General features: G+C 42.2%; 1 protein-coding gene across 1 annotated transcript in view; it reads left to right on the top strand.

Annotated features, from left to right (window-relative positions):
* The window catches only part of Slco5a1 (solute carrier organic anion transporter family member 5A1), a gene marked incomplete at its 3' end in the record, with an annotated part of 80,259 nt that extends 67,470 nt beyond the window's left edge, over positions 1-12,789 (top strand). The window contains exons 7-9 of the mRNA XM_059253085.1: positions 8,231-8,390; positions 10,230-10,471; positions 12,725-12,789. Of these exons, the coding sequence (XP_059109068.1) occupies positions 8,231-8,390; positions 10,230-10,471; positions 12,725-12,789 (467 nt within the window). The remainder of the gene's footprint in view (positions 1-8,230; positions 8,391-10,229; positions 10,472-12,724) is intronic.
* Between the last annotated feature and the right edge of the window lie 2,811 nt (positions 12,790-15,600).

Here is a 15,600-nt window from a genome sequence, read left to right as displayed (position 1 = left end):
TGGGATGGTCTGCACTTGGCTGTGCTGGGGGAGGAGGTCTTTTGCTCCACCCCTTGGCTTCTCTATAAAAACTCTGGGGAACTGTGGGGGTAGTTGGGTAAATGCCTCACAGTTATTAGAATACGTAAAAGCAAGATATAAAGGTCTGAGGATAAAAAAGGCTTAAATAATGATTTAAAACAAATGACTTGAGATATATATAAAAAAAATGAAACATGTTTCAGATTTCTTTGTCTTGCTATTCTGCTGTTACATTGAGACTCCAAAGGGTCATAGTTGTAAAAATGTCTGTCTACTCTACAGGTATGAATGAAAAATGTGGTCACATGTAAGTTTGGTTTTGAATGTCTGAGTTTGCATGTCCTTTGTGTTAAGGAATACAAGTTAATACTAGTCATCTAGCTATTCAGATACTAGTTTAAAGCATAAACTGTTCTATTTAAATAAAAAAAACTAAGAGGTATATTTGACTAATATATCTATAGGAGAACAAATTGGCCTGGTTATTGTTACCAAACTTAGAGATATTTTCAAGATTAGGCCTAGATTTGTTTGGCTCAGATACATTTAATAGATAATGGTCCTCAAACCTGTCAAAGATCTGATGAATATGGCATTTACATTATTTCATAAAAAGCTTACTATAGCAAACAGAGACTCCGAGCTCCCCAGCTCCTAGCAATGACTCCCAAGGTCTCCAAAGAAGATATGGAACAATGACAAGAAGATGCAACCTGAATTGTGGACAACACTGACCACTGGGCAAGACGCTCTGACTCAACACCTGCTGCCAGGGATCTGGCATAGACAAATGAGACACTGACAAGATAAGATCAGTCTTTCCCAAGTTGCTCCTCCACAGGAGAACTTTCATGTTATGGGCCCAGCAGCCAAGACCGATGCTGTCCTGACACCTGTCCTGTCAACACTATGAAGACTATAGGAGCCTGGGATTATGGCAGTCTGGGTAATGGATGGTCTCTGTTGTTTTTAAATAGATTTAAAAGTCTGCACTCAGGTAGAGTTTATCCTTCTCAGATCTTTGATAACATTGATGACTGGGCTAGCTATACCTTGTCAGCTTATTAATTGTTTGATCAATGGATTAATTAATTAAAGAGAATAAAAAAATAAAGCTAATAAGGAGGAGAATAAAGCTGGGAAATGGAAGGCTGAGAGACACTGCCAGCTGCCACGATGACAAACAGCATGTGAAGATGCCAGTAAGCCACGAGCCACGTGGCAAGGTATAGATTTATAAAAATGGATTAATTTTAGCTATAAGAACAGTTAGCAGGAAGCCTGCCATGGCCATACAGTTTGTAAGCAATATAAGTGTCTATGTTTATTTGAGTGGCTGTGGGACTGGCAGATGAGAGAGATTGGTCCTGACTGTGGGCCAGCCAGGAAAACTCTAGCTACAAGTCTCTTTAAAAAAGATAAACAGGTTCTAAATATAGACTTACAGATGCTTTTCATTGGGCCAAAGAAATTTCAGTCCAATCTATACTTGGCTCTCTAGATAGAAAAGACACTATGGATTTCAGGGCAAATTGATAATACTACAATTACTAAGACTATGGGTCTAAAAGTTCCAAATAAGTTCGTAAGTTTTAACTCCTGTTCCTAGTTTATATCTGTCTCAACAGGTTTCCACTTGGCTGACAGATACATCCAAGCATCATTTGCTGGTGACAACCTACTGCAAATGACTGTGAGCCCTGAACTTGCTGAAAGCTGATATGGACCAATTCAGCCGATATGCATACCATCTCTTCAGCTGGTCAATAAAACGTTCCCTTTTGTCTTTGACTAACATTCTGGCTTTCCAGGGCCCTGACAACAACGTCCCAATGTCAGCAGGAAGTAATTACAGAAGAGAAAACATCGTCCTTGTTTCCCCCCCTGGAATGTTAAATCAAAAGGGAATTTCTTGTCATAGGGAACCTGAGATAAAGTTCCAAGTTTCTTGAGGATAAGAAACTCTGTCAGCCATCACAAGGCTTTTGGCCCTTGTGCTTCTGCTAATTATTGTTGGCTCTTATATCACTGATGTCTTATTCGTGTCTGGGTACCACTAAACTGAGAATGCTAGAATTCCAATATCCACCTCTGAACCCATGACACACTTGAAGATGGCAAAAACTGAATAAGGGAAAGCTCGCTTTGCCATTGATAATGGAAAAACTCTTATGTTCTGGTCCAATTAGTCTCTGATATGATCTACTACCCTGGTGATAAAGTCTTTTACCAAAAAGCAACATCTCCATGATTGGAGATGATATACAACTCAAGGGGGGAATGAAAGGACCAAGCAGATGCCATAACTGGCTGCTCAGTCTTCTCTCAGAGATCAGGCCTCAATTTCAGTTTCCTGAGACTTGAGCAAGCAGTTTCTGGGAGGGCCATGAACAAAAGACATAGTCCTTGCAGTAGCTCCCTTTCTGCACACACTCTGACTGCTCAAAGTTCAGCCAGATGTTTACTTTCTGGGGCCCCTCACCAACTTAGAGTTATGTGCAGTACGTGTTTAGCCAGCCAGCCCCCATGGTGGCTCAAGGACAAAGCCTGGGACTTGTGCTGGACTGCCCCCAAAGCAATAAATTGTAACCACCAACCAGTAAAAGAGAACAGAGATAGAAATAAACCAATCCGAGTTGCACCTGTGCGAAACTCCCCCAACCCCCCTGAAGGGCTTGTGGATTTTGCCTTTAAAAAGCTAGCCACACAAAGAAAAAGGAAGTTCCTCCTGGCCTCACGACTACCAGTGAGTGCTTTGGATCGAGCTTCCCTGTCCGAGGCTTGTAAACAAACAGAAATAAACCATGCTGTTGCATTCTGAACCTAAGGTCTGTGGTGAAGTCTTTGGGGTCCCTATCTGGGCATAACACCTATTACGTCATCTTCAAGTCTTCTGATCTTGTGACCTTAGTGACTGGCCGAAACTCTTTCCAATGGTGGTTTCTTAAGCCACCAAGTGTCCAAAAAGGGCAGGTTTCTGTTTGTGGCAGTAACTATTGGACAGTCTTAGTGTGTTTACTTGGGGGACACTAGTGGGAGAGATTTGTCCCGACTGCTGGCAGGCCGGGACACAGGAAAACTCCAGCTACAATCTTTTATAACTTTTATGACTTACATAGATCTTTTACTGAAAGTACATGGAGAAAAGCAAAACTCTGCTAATGTTGATTTTAAATGATGACAGACGAGAATTTTCATCTAGCAGTTGTATAGCTTTAATAACCCCAAATGGATTTTATTATGAAGCCAAAAAAATTAAGTGGAACTGAAGGAAATATTCTGACTGAAGTTTCCTAGAGGACTAAGGCAAATCAAAGAGATGAGGCAGTTAAGAGACACAGAGAAAGACAGAGAGAAAGAGACAGAGAGACAGAGACAGAGAGACAGGGAGACAGAGAGAGACAGAAACAGAAACAGACAGAGACAGGAGAGGAAGACAGAGGCAGAGAGAACATTTTCCTTACTTTTTTACTGTGCTAATCATACTCCTTTAATTCATGTGATTTGAATACAATATACTTGGATTCCTAATTTTATATTTTAATGGGGATAAACCTAAGGCAAAAGAAGCTTTAGGATCTCCTCTTTGAATTATAGACCATGAGGTGCCTATTAGGTAAGGAAGGCCTAGTGGTCTTCAGATCTTGAAGTAGTGCTGATGAGATAGAGTGCTGGTGTGTGTGCTCTCTTGAGTCTAACAGCATTCTTACACACCCACCTGTAATGGCCCTATTGAGTCTAACAGCATTCTTACACACCCACCTATAATGGCCCTATTGAGTCTAACAGCATTCTTACACACACACCTGTAATGACCCTATGGCAGAGATTTGCTTTTAATTCATGTTACACAACAATATGCTTTGTTGTTATATGTAACTTTAAATAAACAATTGTTCCTTAGGCATTGATTGATAAAGATTAGCCAGTGTGGTTATTTTTATTTTATTTAGGTTTATTTTGTTGTTGACTCTCTAAGGCTGCTTTTCCTAAGGACAGTCTTGGTATTTCAGGGCAGATCATTATATCTCACATAGTTTCCCAGTATTTAAAGCTAGCAACATTGCTAGATAATCTTGGAGACCCCTTCCATTTTTCTTGCTCATGCTAGCAGTTTGGAGTTGTAAAATATTTGATATTAATGTCCTGTGCCTCACTTGAAGTTAGTTTACATTGACTCACTGGGCACAGGGACCATTCACCTACTATTCAGTTCTTGGGAGGTGGGTACAAGAGGATCAGGAGTTCAGGGTGTCATCCTCAGCTACATGGTGAGGTCAAGACCTGGGCTACATGAGACTCAATCTCAAAAACAACAAAAGGTCCTCCTCCATTGACCCATGAGTTAACAGGAGCATCTCATTTAGAAGGCTGTCTTGCCTGAGAAGGCAAGAAAGATGGTACCTGGTCTCTTCGTGCCAATAAGTGCAATGGACCCTAAGTGGTCCTTGTGCATCTTCTATTCCCGTTATGGCTTCACTCCTGACAAGTGAGGGATTTCTTAGTGCTTTGAGATTAGCCCTTGCACTTTTGAGAACACAGTGTGGGATCCAGCCATACCATGCTGATCCCGCCCTGTTTGATCTCATCTTAGAAGAGAAGCAGGATGGCGTCTTGTGTGAGAGTAACAGTCCATGTTCTGATGAGTTACTGACAATCAAGCAAGACATTCTTCTTACAAATGATTCTTTTTTATCCCCCCCCCTCTCTCTCTCTCTCTTTCTACCATACAGGCCCTTTGGGTATATATTATGGCTTCCAGTTTAGTGTTTTTGTGGGATTCCTAAACGTGTGAACAAGTGGGTGTGTTTCTTGCACCTTTTCTCAGGCTCTTTTCCTTCTGCTTGTTTGTTTCGTCCCATTCGGATGTGTTAGATTTTTGTTTTGTTTCATTTCATTTTATAATTCTCCTTTAGAAGCCTGTTTATTTTCTAATGAGAGACAGAAAGGGGGTGGATCCAGATGGGAGGGGAGGTGGGGAGGAACTTGGAGGAATAGAAGGCAGAGAAACCAAAATCAGGATATAGTATGTGAGAAAAAAATGTCTATTTTCAGCAAGAAAAAACAAAGATTCTTTGCAAATCAGCCCAGTGCAGAGGCTTGAGCCCTGTTGGCTCCCTTCTCTTTCATTCCGTGGTGACCTTTCCGCTTAATGACTCTTTCATGAATACCTGCTTCTTTTCATGATAATTTATTATTATTAAATTATTATTTAATTTATTTTCTTTTTAAAAGTATTTTCGTTATTGTTGTTTTGATTATTGCTGTTATTATTTGAGACATGATTTCACTATGTTGTCCTGGAAATCGTTATGTAGACCAGGTTGGTGTTGAACTCACCACCTCTGTCCACTGGGTGCTAGCATTTAAAAGATTTATTTTCACTTACGTGTATGTGTGTGTGTCTATGTGAGTGAGTACATGTCACATATATGGGGTGTCTACGGAGGCCAGAAGGTGTTGTTGTTTGTTTTTACTTTTTCGAGGGGCCCTGTACTCTTTTTATTTTGTTGTTGTTCAGCTTTCTCATACTCTAGATGGATATTCAAGCTCCAAGTTGGTACACCAATTTGTTGTTGGTTGTTTTGGCTCTTTTAGGGGGGCCCACCACCCAGCTTCCAAATAAATCACACATAGAGGCTTATTCTTAATTATGAATGCCCGGCCTTAGCTTGGCTTAGTTTCTTGCCAGCTTTTCTTAACTTTAAATTATTCCACTTATCTTTTGCCTCTGGGCTTTTTCTTATCTATTCTTGTATACCTTTCTTTGTTTCTTACTCCATAGCTTGCTGCATAGCTGGGTGGCTGGACCCTGGGTCCTCCTACTTCTCTGGCTCCTTCTTTCTCTCCTCCCAGATTTCTCCCTCTATTTATTCTCTCTGCCTGCCAGCCCTGCCTATCCTTTCTCCTGCCTTGCTATTGGCCAGTTCTTTATTAGACCATCAGGTGTTTTAGACAGGCACAGTAATACAGCTTCACGAGTCAAACAAATGCAACATAAAAGTAACACACCTTAAAATAATATTCTACAACAAGAAGGCATCTTATTTCTTGGTAAGAGTTAGAGGTGGTTGTTGGCTGCCTGGTGTGGGTCCTGAGAACTTAACTTGGGTCCTTTGGAAGAGCAGCAAGTGCTCTTAACTTCTGAGCCACCTCCAGACCCCTAAACTCAATATTTTCTTAGAGCTTATACTATTGTATTATTTCTCTGAAATAGAGGCCAGGATAAAAACAGACATAACCAACAAGACAGGTCTGAGAGGAAAGGTCTTGTCTATATGTTTAAAGCATATGCTGATGTTGGCTTAAGGCTGTTCCTCCTGAGTGGACATTCTCTTAAGTGACAGACTTTGTTTACCTTTGTTGTTGTTTTTTTATTTTGTTTTTCAAGACAGGGTTTCTCTATGCAGCCTTGGCTGTCCCGGAACTTGCTTTGTAGACCAGGTTCGCCTTGAACTCACAGAGATCCACTTGCTTCTGCCTCCAAAGTTCTGGGATTAAAGGTGTGCGCCACCACTGCTGGGCTTTTGACAGGCCTTTGTAAGGTGTGGCTGTTACACATGAAGGCAGAACAGACTGTCAGGAGGAAAATGCCAAGCAACTTCTAACCAGCAGCAACAGCAGCTGTTGGTCTGGTATGAACGTCTGTCAGTTTTAGACTAAGCACACAGATTGGAAAAGCTCTTCTATATTGTCGTGGCTTGCAGTTTAGTTCTTGAAGTGTTGATGAGGTGAATCTATACTGTCCTGCATATTCATTCCACTGTATGTAGGTAACATGGCACTGGGCTTCTAAAGCCTCACTTCATCATCTGCAAAATGTGCCTATTGGTCTGAAGTCTTGTCTGCAGTGCCATTGACATTTGGGCTAGGTAGTCCTTTTTGTGGACGGGGAAGCTATCTGGAGCATTGTACTGTGTTTGGAGGTGTCCTTGTATAACACTAACAGATGTCCACAGCACCCCTTAGTTAGGACAACCAAAACTGTCTCCCAACATTGCCAAATGTCCCCTGGGTGGGAGAACAAGATTGTCCCTGTTACGAATCACTCATTTAGAATTACTTTGGGGGTATTTTCAAATATTAAAATGTCCTTGAGACTAAGAGTTTATAAATATAATGATTATGTCTTGAGCTAAATTTCTTCTGTGGAGTGTCAAGATGGGAGGACAGAATTTATTTGACTTTTGCTTTGTCAGGAGCTTTTTTGATACAACTGTAGTATTGGTTTGAATTTGGTTCTTCATCCAGTTTGAATTATCACAGCATGAGAAGCCATAGAATAAAGAGTATACATGCTAAGCGTGTAGGAGCAATGCATTTGGGTGGTGGGCTGTGCTACTAGATAAGTTATACTAACATATTCACTGAAGATAAGTCCTGACACATACCAGACATTCCCAAATATTTGTTGAATGGGTGGACAATGAATAAAGGGACAGATGCATGAAACATCTGCTCTTGCTGACCTAGTTAGTTTAGGAACAGTATTTTACCACTACCGCATGAGAATGGTTACAACGTGTCAAGTAATGCTGCCTTGCTTTGAGCTTTTTAGAGTCAATCTTGTTCTTCTGTGGCCCCCAGGACCTGCCTGCCCCTCTTTCACTGCCGTTTTACACGGTCTCTCCACCTTTGTGCCTTTACATGTTGTATTTCTCCCTTTGTCCTTATGGTTTGAATGGATTTTCCTTGAATGGATTTTTCTTGAACTTTCATAGTGCATCATTTCTTTGTATCCAGCACAGTGACTTCATGGGGAAACATGCCCATCATGTTTGACTGTGAGTTGCATCTGGGCATTTCTAGTGATTCCTGCTTAATCTTTCTTCTTTGGTTATTCCTGTCAAACTAGTGACAGGGTTCCTAGTCAGTCACCTTTGCAAATCACTTCCTCTTGGTTTTCTATAATTATTGTGTTCCTTTGGTAAATTATTCTAGAACAAGTCAAGTCTTCGATAAACGAAACTTACACTGGTAACTGTGGCTAGTGGATGGATTTTATGTCTATGTGCTCACAATGATTTTAAAGAATCAGTAATGAAAAACATATTTTCTCTATTTTATAGTTAAAAAACTCAATCAATTTTGAGATGAAAGATATGGCAATTAATCTGACTGGATCATTATGTAATGTATATGTGTATTGAAATAGCACATATACCTCACAAATTTGTATAAGTATTTTATCTCTCTCTCTCTCTCTCAGGCCTTCTCTCACCATGCCTCATAGGAATCTGACAGGAAGCTGCAATGTTAATTGCGGTTGTAAAATACATGAATATGAGCCAGTCTGCGGATCAGATGGAATCACATACTTCAACCCGTGCCTGGCTGGCTGTGTCAATAGTGGCAATCTTAGCACCGGGGTGAGTATACTCCAGAAGTCTCTCTTCTAATTAATTCAACACCATGAGACAAGGATGTGATGGGACTCACATGCACCCATGATGACTTCAGGTTCCCTTGTTCATGAAACTCCAAATGGCCTTTGAAGCGACTTTGAAAAACACCTCTAGAGAGGCAAATTGTGCAGGGCTATCACTGTTGCCAGGGGTGTTGGGAGAATCTGGGTGTACAGTTCTGGTCCTCATCAGCTGATTCCTACTTGACATTCTGTGCCAACTCAGGGAAACTTGATAAGGTTGGATTCCGGGCTTCCCATTTGGTCCTCTGGCAGGGTCTTTGTAACAGATTTGAAGGTCAAGGTGACTAGAGTTGGTGCTGAAAAAAGAGACTAGAGACTGTGGGGGCTGGTCCTCTGTGAAGATGGGTGATGCCCATTTTTCATAAGACTATATGTCAGTTCACCACCCCCCCCTTAACTTGCAGAGTAAAGATATTTCTGTCAGCTGAAGAATAGTCTATTTTGAGAATTCTCTTCCCTGAGAATTATAAATAGGCTTTAATACTGTGGGAGAAGGTTTTTATATTCTACTCTATTCTTTACTGAGCCCAATTTGGCTGTTGGCATGAGAACGGATTGGCGGCGATTGCCCTAATTTAAAGATGAAAATGCATTCGCCCATTCTGTGCAGATTTCAGAGACTATACCGTTGACCTGGAGTTAGGGGGTACCACTTTTGTTTTCTGAGTTTGGAACCAGAGGATAAATTGGAAATGACTATTTGCACATGACATCGTTATTGGGCTCTGCAGTGTGACACTATTGAGCTCCGGAGATTGTTTCTTGGCTGTGATCCCTGCGGTGTTGTATGGGAAGTCTTTCCTGCTTAAATGGCCAACCCCCTGGCAACCCGTTCTTACTACTGTTTTCAGCAGTCACCATGAGAACTAGTTCAGCTAATTTTCATTTAGTCAAAAGTAAGATACTAGGCAAAGAAGTAACTGAGCACGTTAATATTTGTTAGCTTGTTTCGTACTGAGTACTCACCAACAAGAGGAGTTCCATTTTCATCATTGTGTCTGTGTTCAGTAGAAGTTTGAGAAGCTACTGGAGAAGATTTAGTCTCCTTTGCTCTTCTGTCTTCAGTGCCCACATATCATACATGGATATGTGGGGGGAGGGGGGAGTAACAAGTGATGTTGGGCATACCAGGGGTTTTTAGACAGCTGGAGTCTGTCAGAGTCCAGAGCACTGCAGGGCCGAGGCTACAGTATAGACTGGAGTGATGAGTTCTCTATTCATACTCGTGGAGGTCACTAGCCTGTTGAAGGGACTGAGAGTGTTTATACTGGAACAGCCAAAGGCAAGTTCATTGTCATTGGTGCTGAAGCCATCATTCCGAGGCCACATCACTTGGCGTGTTTGAAGTGATCACACTTGTGTTAGGAGTTTAACCAACGTTTATTTTAGGTTTCATTGTGTGCTCACACTTATGCTAGGCCCTCTGGTGAGCACAAATAAAAATCAAACTGTCTCCTGTTTTAGGGGCTTCCCTAACTGGAAAGTCTACAAGTTCAACAGTAATCAAAGCCATGTGTATTTATGACCCCAAATGAGCACATGGCATGTAAATGTCACAGAATTGAGTGTTTAAAGCTTCTTGGGGAAGTTTAGGTTTAAAGCGTCTGACCAGCAGGCAAACTTTGACCCTTTTATTGCTGTTAAGAAACCAAGTGTTTTGTGTACAATATTGTGCATTTAAAAATCTTACAGTTATTTTTTAACACTTTGACTTTGTCAGCGTTCCACCTCCACGTTTTATTTTTGATGGGCACACCATTAATCTTCGTTTGCTACTCAGGTTCGGAATTACACAGAGTGCGCCTGCGTCCAGAGCCGACAAGTGATCACCCCGCCCACGGTGGGTCAGCGCAGCCAGCTCCGCGTGGTCATTGTGAAAACCTATCTCAATGAGAACGGCTACGCTGTGTCTGGGAAGTGCAAACGCACCTGCAATACCCTCATCCCCTTCTTGGTCTTCCTTTTCATAGTTACCTTCATCACAGCCTGTGCCCAGCCGTCAGCCATTATAGTAACACTCAGGTAAGGACAGCAGCACCCAGCAGATGCTGCGGAGCGCACTGTAGGACGACTGAAGCGAAACAAACTGGGGGGTAGTAAGAGTAGCTCGCAGGAGGGCGCCCCACATTTCCTGCCAGTTTAAGGGAGAGCTTTAAACCAGAGAGAAAAAGATGGCTGAACCATTGCCTGTTCTAGAAGTTTCTTTTTTTCAGCTGGGTTCTATTCCTATTATTTCCAAGCTTTCTTTCCAGTGCTTTTAGTGTCTGAAGTCTTTGTGCTATGAGGTTAGACATCATGAGTTGAAGGCCATCTCTGGGTAGCTCCAAGAAGCCAGACCCTCGAAGTGGGTGGAAATAGTTTGGCAAAGATCGTGACTATTGCAAAGGGTATCATCTCCAGCCTCGTGGATGGTTAATACTGCACCTCTGAGATCAATGAGGGATTATGCTGGGTTTGCATTTCAAAATGCTGAGTTCATTAATTTTCCTATTGTATAAAGTCCTGGAGCTGAATCAAGGACAGGATAGACTTGGAAATGTGAGCTGCCAGTCAGGCTGCGATTTCATTGCTCTATTGCAGATTCTGGTTTTTTTTTTTTTTTTTCCTCTAGGAGAGGACATAGAAGCTACTTTGGTTCTGCACATTCAGATCTATTTGTTATAGGCTGTGGTGGGCAAAGGTGGGGGGGGGGTTACTGTGGTAAAGCCCGAAGAACGACCCTGTAGGCTAGAGGGGAGCAGGGATGTGGCTCAGCGACACAGGAGGAAGAGAGTCAGTTCTTGCTCTTCTTCCTGGTTTCTCCAAGGTCATAATGCTGGCTACCTGGCCAGAAGCACCGTGCTCACTGAGAGTGAGTAGCCCGTACCCCTCACACACTCTGGTTTCTTTCTCGTTGGACGCTGAGAGAGACATTTCCTGAATGGAAGAAAGCAGGGCATGCGGTCAGGAGATGTTGATGGAGTAACCATGTATGCAGAGCTGGCAAACTGCTGAGACAATTGGAATATGAGGAAAAGACAGTAAGGGCCTTGGGCCTGGAAGTATTTCCCATCCCACACCTAGATCCTCTGTGGATGAGATAAAAAGCACAAAGTACTCCATCATGTGGAAACTGTGTGGCCCGTTAGTAAATCGACTTATCTGAAGCATCTCACTCTTTCCCACTGTAATTCTGTAAAAAGTGTTAAGTAGACTATATAAGGATCACCTCACTTTACAAATGTTCCGAAGTGTTCAAGCATGGCAATTTATGAGTTGGCCTCTAACAGCAAATCTCTGAAGAAGGGTCTTTTAATCTCTGCTAATTGCAAAATCAATAGGTTCCAATCTTCCTCCCACATGAGAATTATTTAGAACATCAATTTTAGGTGAGGGGGAATATGGCTTGAATAAGCTTATTTCTCTGGCTCTTCATTTATGTGTGTGTACATGTGTATGTGTATGCGAGTATGCCTGTAATTTCTGTTTTTACTTTGTCTTAGTTGGAATTTCTATTGCAGCGATGGAACGCCATGACCAAAAACAAGTTGGGGAGGAAAGGCTTTATTTAGCTTACACTTCTACATTATAGCCCATCATTGGAGGAAGTCAGGACAGGAACTCAAACAGGGCAAGAACCTGGAGGCAGGAGCTGATGCAGAGGCCATGGAGGGGTGCTGCTTACTGGCTTGTTCATCATGGTTTCCTCACCCAGGACCACCAGCCTAGGGATGGCACTATCCACAATGGGCTGGGCCCTCTCGTATCAACCATTAATTAAGAAAATGCCCTACAGCCAGATCTTATGGAAGCATTTCCTTAATTGAGGTTCCCTCCTTTGTAGCAAGTTGACATAAAATTAGCTAGGACATACCCCTCCCATCTCATAAGAATTATGAAAATGATTTTCATTGGATACACCTTCAATTCTGGAACATTGAGACAGACAGAGAAAGAGAATAAGAGACTACAATGGTTAGGATAAATGTTTACAATTTTTTTCTTAGTAGAAGCGATTTGGGGTGCTCATTTAGAGGAGCCCCTATCTCTTCAGCCAAGAGCCTTGCTCCTTCTCCATTATTCACACAGAAACAGAATTAATCAGCCTCTGGTGGAGACATGTCTCATCTGTGATTTACTCAGGGAGTCTTGGTTGGCGACTGTTACTACATTCTAGTGGATTAAATATTTTGAGAAAACATTCTAGTATATGGCTCTGCCTAAGGCAGGCTCGATTTTACTGGCATTTTCGTGGAGCCACTGTTTTAAACCGTTTTTTCCTTCTCCTCCCTCTAGGTCTGTGGAAGATGAAGAAAGGCCCTTTGCGCTGGGAATGCAGTTTGTTTTGTTGCGAACACTTGGTATGTCCCCCAAATTCCCAATTGTTCCCTTAATTCCTCTTTGCAGCAGGCAAATGCTACGGTCCTTTAAAAATGCAAACTGAGTCACTTGGTGTCGTTGTGAGTAGAATTAGACAGGTTTGCGGTTGAGAGGATGCTTACACTTCCTCATTATTTGATTTGAACTAGAAGTTGACAAGGTCATTGGACAAAACCATAGAAAATGGATTTTAGGTTAGTTTCTTTTTGACTCTGAATACAAACTAGTACAAAATTCCCCTAGAGTTTTATACAGTAAGAAATAAGAAATCAAGAAATTTGTAATGACTTTGTTATCCTGGCTTTTTGGTCTCTTGATGCCTTTTGACACCAATGTGAAAGAAACCAGGGTGTATATTACTTGTGACCCTTTCCGTTTCTTACTGCTTTAGGGTAATTTTATTGGGTTGGTTGAAGTGTACACCTGTAGAGTTTTCTGAGGAAAAGATCTTAAAAAGCAAAAAAGAATGGTCACAAAAGTACAGACAGGCTTCACACCCCAACAAGGAAAGCCTTGTGGGTGTCAGCATGAACAGAGCAGGAAGGTAACGCATCACTCCTTGAAGTCTTGGGACCCTAAGTGGGAAACGGACCTGGAAGCTGCCCTACCTCATCTGTTTGACAATCAGTTGACTTCCTCAAGCTTAGTTCCCCTTAAGTGGAGTCCGTCATTTTCTTCAGCTGGTGTTTCCCTGGACTAATCAGTACCATCGTCCATGGGACAAGGGGGAAAAAAAACTGGTTTGTTTTTAATTCGCATTTCAGTTTTGAAGGGTGAAATATCTTCAAATGGCACCTTGCTCTCCTTTGAAGCATTCACACTCCCTGGAATTCTGTGTGCAGTGAGTCAGAGTTGATGGCCTTAAGGCCAAAGCCGAGTCCAATAACCTCCAGCAGAAAAAGGCCCCTGCTGTGGTTTGCGGGTTTGGTGCTAATAGGACTTTGAAGGTTTTTGAAGCTTTTGTTGTTAAAATATGTTGGTTACAGAGGATTCGATACAATTGCACATTGTTCAGAATTATGCCTCGTGCTTTTTGCCCTAAGCTAAAAAGTGCTGCTTTTGTTGTTATTTCGGGGTTTTGCATTTATTTATCTCTTTTTGTCTGGGTCTTGCTATGTGTATAGCCCTAGGTGGCCTGGAATTTCCTAGGTACACTTCATACTCACGGTGATTTCCAGCCTCCTCCTCCCAAATGTTGAGATTACAGTTGTGCGCCACATGCCTGGTTAAAAAAGATGTTTTCAAAGACAGGAATTTGTCAATCAAAGTGATGATGGAGTTGAAAAAGAGAAAAAAAATCCTTATGTTGGCTCTGCTCCTCTCTGACAGGAGCTGGGTCATTTGACATGAATTTGGGGTAAAGGAGAGTCACCTGCAGAATCATTAATAAGCCAGGAAAGAACACCACCTGGCACTTGTTACCCAGCTCAATTCTGTCTTCATTTATATTGGGTGTGCAGAAGTGTAGTTAAGCTAACCACCCAAATTTGATTTTCCCCAAATTTCAAAGCCAAACACTCCTTAGTTCTCTTAAGAAAGTTACCATTTAATCTTACCAGTAGGCTTCATTTTAAAGATTTATTTTATTATTTTTAACTATGTGCATTTATGTGTGTCTGTGTAGATATGTGCATGGGAGTATAGATGCCAGACACAGGAGGCCAGAGTCATTGGATACCCCGAGTTGGAGTGAGGGTGGTTGTGAGCTACCTATGTGGGTGCTGGGAACCAACCTCATAACTCTGGAAAATCAGTCAACTCTCTTAATAGCTGAGCAGTCGATCTCTCCAGCCCCTAGACCTCATTTTCAATAAGTAGAAATTACTTTAAAATGTCCCATTCACAGACTCATGAACTGTTAGGTGTCTCTTTTCTTTTCTTTTTTCTTTTCTTTTCTTTCCTTTTCTTTCCTTCTTTCCTTCCTTCCTTCCTTTTTTTCTTTCTACAGGGTTTCTCTGTGTAGCCCTTGCCCTGGAACTCACTCTGTAGACCAGGCTGGCTGTGGGCTCACAGAGATCCACCTGCCTCTGCCTCCTGAGTGCTGGGACTAAAGGCGTGCACCACCACTCAGCCCTAGATGTCCTTTTCCATTTCATCCTGCTTTCTCTTCTTTCCTTCTTCCTTCCCTGCTTCAACCTATCCAGGTCTTACCTCTATGCACTGAGCAGTCATGGACTGTCACACAAGTTCTTAGGATGCCAAGCACAAAAAGGAACAGGCTCTGTATCAAGGGATTTATGGGGTGTCGAATGACAGAGGCTTTAAGTAAATGCTCTTTGGTAGTTAATAAAGTGGAGGTCCACACAAGACACAGTGGCAGCAGAGTACTGTCCATGTGGTCCAGGGATTGAAAGGAGAAATGGCATTATCCAGATGGGTGAGTTAGAGTGGGGGCACATTTTTTGGCAAAGGGTGTGGTGAAATTCTATCTAGTTAAGCTTGCCTTCTTGTGGAATTGAAAGAGGTGCCTGTTACACACAGCCCAGACAACAGAGCTTCTACTCCTCCTGGCTCTTTGTGAAGCTTCAAAGATGGATTGTAGGCCACAGTTCTCTCCATATACCAAGTACTTTTGTGGAGTTACCGTTTGAAGTGGGGCTTATTGGCTGCAGTGGGTCTGAGTGGAAGGCGCGCCCTATCCTTTAGCAGCCTGCCAAGCTTGCTCTGTCAGGGACCTTCACTCAGGAGAGGTGTGGTTCTCCACTGAGCTACAGAGAAGCATTTCAGGGTGAGACAGTAGGAAGTTCAGTAGAGTTTACTAAGTAGACACTCGATCATACTTGAGCATGGCC

Source organism: Peromyscus eremicus, unplaced genomic scaffold (assembly GCF_949786415.1).
Source record: "Peromyscus eremicus unplaced genomic scaffold, PerEre_H2_v1 PerEre#2#unplaced_1507, whole genome shotgun sequence".
Classification (NCBI taxonomy): Eukaryota; Metazoa; Chordata; class Mammalia; order Rodentia; family Cricetidae; genus Peromyscus; species Peromyscus eremicus.
The sequence above is the reverse complement of the archived record's forward strand: the minus strand, read 5'-3'. Positions and strand labels throughout refer to the sequence as shown.